The 5,582-nt window shown below is 49.9% G+C and overlaps 1 protein-coding gene across 1 annotated transcript in view; it reads right to left on the minus strand.

Moving 5' to 3' along the window:
• Positions 1-4,372: 4,372 nt before the first annotated feature.
• Positions 4,373-5,582, minus strand: part of LOC108449818 (maestro heat-like repeat-containing protein family member 7) — a 3,488-nt gene continuing 2,278 nt past the window's right edge. The window contains exon 8 of the mRNA XM_017747052.1: positions 4,373-5,084. Coding sequence (XP_017602541.1) covers positions 4,998-5,084 — 87 coding nt within the window. The 3' untranslated portion in view covers positions 4,373-4,997. The remainder of the gene's footprint in view (positions 5,085-5,582) is intronic.

The raw sequence follows: 5,582 nt of genomic DNA on the forward strand, positions 1-5,582 counted from the left end.
TTTGGTTACATCTTACACTGTAACCTAAGACAGTCACCTTCCACACTCTTGGAGTTGCCAAAGGCTCCTCAGGGCCATGTCCCTTTCCAGGATTGCGTGTAGTTCTACTGCTCCTGGAGGCACTGGATGCAACTCCACGTATTCCTGAATGGCATCTTGGGTTTAATCGTCTGACCCCCACTGAAAATGAGCCTTTCTTTGGGTAACTTTGTATTATGGTTTGATTAGCAGTGCTAAACCAGGTACATACGATTACCAGTACCCAACAGCACCTAAAAAGTGCGGCACCTCCATGTTACCCTCTGGAGCGGGCTTGCTTTGATTACTGGCTACAGCCTTCTCTGGGATTTTATGAACTCCTCAGGTCCAGGTGATGCCTAAATATTTAACTTCCTGGGCTAGACCCTGTATTTTAGCAGAATTAACTGCCCATCCACAATGTCACAATAACTCAAAAATGGCATCCAGCTCTTGTTGCACCTGTTCCATGCAGGGTCCCTGAACGAGAATGTCATCTGTGTATTGTAAAATTGGTACTTCAGCTGGTGCTGAATGTTGCGCTACAGTGCGATGTCTGGCCTGGTGAGACAAGAAGGGGGACTATGCTGATAGCCTTGGGGAAGATGCGTAAAGGTGCATTGGTTTCCTCCCCAGGTGAATGCAAACTGATCTTGAGCCATATGGGGAACAGCAATCGTGAAAAACACGTTAGCCGCCTCAAGCAGAGCGTACCGTGTCCCTGGATGTGCCTGAATTTGGTGTGCCAGCATAGCAACCTCCGGAAGAGCAGCAGTTATGGGGGGTGATTTCTTGTTCACTGCCCCATTATCTACAGTCATTCTCCAGCAGCTGGCTCCTGGCTTTTTTACAGGCCAGACAGGACTATTAAAAGGAGATTGTGTGTAATCAACACCACCTGCTTGTAACAAATCATTCATAGATGCTCAAATTACTGCATCACCTCCTGGAATTTTATATTGCTTTATACTGACAATTTCTGTAGTTACGGCGATTTCTGCTACCTGTTGGGTAAGTCCCACAGTGATAACTCTGGCACGTAGCCACCGCGTGGTATCAGAAGCCCAATATGTACAATTCATTTCTGATGGAGACCCTGCAAACCATCCATACCTGAAATGCATTCACCAATGGAAGCAGCCATGACAGAATATGTATGAGGGTGCCAATCTCCAATTTGTAATTTCAATTTAGTAATCTTCCCTGTGGGAACCTAGACTGCAGAGAATATTTCTCTGCCTGTTTTGAAAGGTTTTAACCCCCTGGACAGTACTGTTTTTGACCTTTGTCCATGGGAAAATTTGCCTAGCCTCTGGGAAGAATTTGAATCTACAGTGGTGTGAATTAGGTGATAGAATACTATGTGATATTATCACAGGGTGAAAAATTTAGAGTTTTTAGGTCTATTTGCATAGTAAATAGATAGAAGTAGAAAAAATGGAGGATAAGTTGTAGTTAAAAGCTTCTTTCTCCTTCTTCACTAACTTCATATTTTGCAGCAATAGTGGTTTGGGATGATTGGATACAGAATTCCGCAGTTCCTGTCTACGTGGTTTAGGAACTTGTTGGACAATGGTAAAAAAGTGAAAATATCTTGCATTTTAAGCTTTCATTGGGTAATTTACCTTTAAAAAGGCTGTGAAATCTTGATAAGTTGTCTTCTTGCTGCATTCTCTGCTCTGTGCTATGTCTAAGCCATGCCAGTGGCTTGTACTCCTTAGATAAGAATTAATAAACACCTATCTGGAGACTGAGAAGCATGAAGTCCCATTCGCCTCCTTTTTCCTCCTGGAAAAAGTCTGAACGTCTCCCCCATCAGGGAAGACAACAATTAATGACGCGGACAGCGTTATTCCCCACCACAGGTTCTTCATCTAATCCCCACACGGGAGCAGTAGTTCCCCATCATTTTTCTGGGTTGCCGTGAAGGAGAGTGACCACCGCCCCCGTATCAACTGAAGCACAAATTCCTTGTTTATTTGCATTTGACCACCAAATAATACATTGGCTAAAAGGACAAGGGTTCTGCTGCAACTCACAGCAGTCCAGTACGGGAGCTTTTCTGCTCTCCCCTGACCCTGGGTTGATTTCTCTGATTCTAATCCTGGCAAATCACCTAACTGACTTCATTTTTCAATCTCCTGTTCAACTGGGTTACCTTGCTCAGGTAAGAGTAAGGGGAGAAGGTAGGCTTTCCATCCCTTCGAGCATCCCTCTAGCAGAATGTTCCCTATCCCGGGGCTTAAGGGTTGGGCCATATGAAGCTCGGGAGACACCGTCATGACACTAATTTTCATTCCTTCTCCTTTAAGCAGATTGCACGCCCGTCTTAAAGTAGGCCATTCTTTGGCCTACTCTACTTAAGGCAGCCAAGCAGCATCATTGGTGTACAGACCTGAAAACCCTGCCACAACAACTGCTACCATAGTGACATTATTTGCCCCAACATGGGGTAACGCTGCTTGCACGTTCGTATCAGATGTAAGTCCCATAAACTTCTTAGCATCTCCATCATCTTATAAGGCAGTGTCAGCACCTTCTTCCATAAGGCACACTAGCCAGTTTTCAGGTTTCTCCCCTGGCCTCCGCTTGTACTTGCCCAGTAATTCCTTAACTTCCTCAGAGCTATAATCAGTGAGTTCATCGGTCCGGACAGGCGGTCCGTTCCCCCCAGTCACCAGTTCCCGTTCAAAGACAGGAGCTGCATGAGTACCTTCCTTCGTTATTTCTGATTCATCCTCAGGAGAGGAATCACATTCATTAGTGCTCCCAACGTTTCTGTCCCAGCTCTCGGAGTCCCATTCTGGATTTGGAACAGTAGCCCAGAGCCCTGGCCCAGCTGCCTTTCTATCTTTTTGCCTCGTCGCCTAGCAACCCAAAGGGCACATCTTTCTGCCAAAACAGCACACTTCTTCCTGAGTTGCTCACCCTGTTCTACAGCAGTCACAAACGCTCGACACTGTAACTTCATATCAGCTCGTAGCTGTTCTATTTTTTCATCTTGTTCACCTGTTTGTCAAGCTCTGCATTCTCTTCAACAGCAAATTCGTGTGCAAATAAGAGGCAACCAGCCATCCGACCAACAGGAATCAGCCACTCTTTAGAGCGTGTCTGAGGAGTTTGTATAAATTCTTGGCAGTATTTCAACACCCCCACGGGGTCCTTGGCCTCCCGTGGTTCGGGCCCAGTCCTTGTCCAAGTTTCTAGCTCATGCCATAACGTGCTCCGCGGTTCCTGCATCCAGCCCGGTTGCTCCACTGACAGAGCCACGGCCTGAGGCTCCTTTGTATGGGACATTATCACCAAAGCACTTGCACAAGGACACCATAAGGACCACAAAAAAAGTGAGGCTGATAACTCTGTTCTAATGAAATTGGCCAATGACAGCACAAACACGAACGACTCAAAGTCCTTCCTAACAGAATCTGAAAACTACTTGAGCTACCTTTGCGATGTCCACACTGCGCAACAAGAAATGGATCACACGGATTACACAGCGGACACAGAAGAATATCGCTAAGACCCCGCACACAACTGGGTACCTGGACTAAATCCTGACCTCCCATATGCCACACACAGACACACACGCACCCCTGGAACAGCGTCTCTCAGTGCAGCTACGCGTTTCACTCTCTTGGTGCAACCACGCCACCCGCTGACCACAGAACAGCCTCTCCTGGAGCAGCTACGCGCCCCACCGACCAGGGCCTGTTCCTGGCACACACGCACACACGGCACAGCGTTTCTTGCTGCAGCTACGCGCCCACGTTCATGGGGCACCCACGCGCTCCACTGCCCCAGCCCCGCCCATGTTCTCTTACCCAAACTCAAACATGCGTTAGTTTTGCACTCACACACGTCCAAAACACCATCAGTTTTTGTGCTCTGGGCATCCCATCCTCATCACCACTAATGTCACAGGTTCTTGAGGATGCCCATGCACAAAAGATCTGAAACGCACCTGTGATCGCAAAGCAAGTTTTTTATTTGATTAGTTGCTGTAGGAAATAATACATACCAACCCCTGGATTCGGGAGAAGCCGCTGAGCAGGAGAAGGACATGGAGCATGGTGCTCAGGTGGGAGGGGAGGCAGGCCCTGCACCTTCAGGGTATCCCCTGCATCCAAAGGGTGTGCGTTTTGTCCTTCTCGCCCATCCACCCCATACCCAGGACTGATACCTCCTCCTCTGGTGTGGAATTTTTCCAATTACGACGTCATCTCACACGTGGCCAGCACGTGAGATGAGGCCACAATGGCTTATGATACCAGCTCCACGCCAACAACAGCTCCATTGTGTATTGTTCCTCTTTCACAGGGTAACTTCCCACCAACTGACCAATCCATTGTTTCTCTTAAGGGTCAAATTCCCACCCGTTAAACAAGAAGGTTTCCTTCATTGTTTGTTCTTCATTATCTTGTCGCCATGCACAACAGTGGACCAAATATGGCAGGGCCTTAGACCCGACTTCGGTCCCTGACACGCAGGGTCCTTGTCCCACTACTGGCCTTCGGGGTGCTCAGCAAGACCTTGAACTCCACAGTGTTGTGGAACCGGACCTTCAGGACAGGGGCCCTTCCAGCCAGAGCTGCCCTCGTTCCTCTGTGTCTTTGCACAAAACACGGCACAGAAGAGAATGGCAGGAGGGGCCTGTGTGTCCCAGGGCTCAGGTTTTGCGCCGCTTCAGCTCCACAGAGACACAGGTCAAGTGAAGAAGCCAAACTGTTTATTAATAGAAGGCGAAACAAAGGGATGAGCTGGGAGGGATAAAAGGGGATGGGCAGGGTCTAAGGGGGCTGGAGGGATGGAGCTATCTACAAGGGAGGGAGAGGGCTAAAGCCACTCGAGCTTCCCACAGGCTCAGCTGTGCCCAGCATCAGCTGTGCCTGGAGCTCCAGCAGCATTTGGAGCTGGTGTCCTCTTCACTGTCTACTGGTGCTGCTCTTGGGACACTGTTTCACTGGATCCAGAAGATGACCCTAATTCTTCAGCTCTTTGGGCAAAGTGGGCTTGAATTTTCCGGTTAGAGCAGAATGGCCCGGCGTCGTTCTTCGAAGCTTGAATGGCTGGAAGAGACAGGAACAGAGCCATGGTCAGAGCCCGGATCTGTGGCAATCCAAGCAGACCTTCCTGCCAGGGCCATCTCAGCCTGCTCTTGCCACAAGAGAGGAGGGACAAACGGGATCAGCCCGAAGGTGCTGGCCACAAATCCACACCGTGTCCCTGAAACCCCTCTGTGCTCTGCCCACGCCATCCCGAGTCCACACAGGGAAGGAAGCCCTCCACAGCTGGCGCAGGGATTGGAGCCTCATGCCCAGGCATTGCAGCTCACCCCACCCAGCCCCCACTGACAGCCCGCTGCACTCACTCACCCTGATTGAGGACCTGGAGCTCTTCCTTCTGCCCCCTCAAGAACACCCTGGCATTCCCTGGGAACACAGAGCCTGTCACGGCCCCAGCGGCACAGCTCCCTCCCAGCAGCGCTGCCAGCCCCGTGGCTCTCCTCCCCCCGGCAGGGCTCAGCCCGGGTCCTTGCCGAATCCTGACGCCCGAGGGCAGGCGGG

The sequence above is a fragment of the Corvus brachyrhynchos genome, unplaced genomic scaffold, assembly GCF_000691975.1.
Source record: "Corvus brachyrhynchos isolate BGI_N302 unplaced genomic scaffold, ASM69197v1 scaffold1941, whole genome shotgun sequence".
Classification (NCBI taxonomy): Eukaryota; Metazoa; Chordata; class Aves; order Passeriformes; family Corvidae; genus Corvus; species Corvus brachyrhynchos.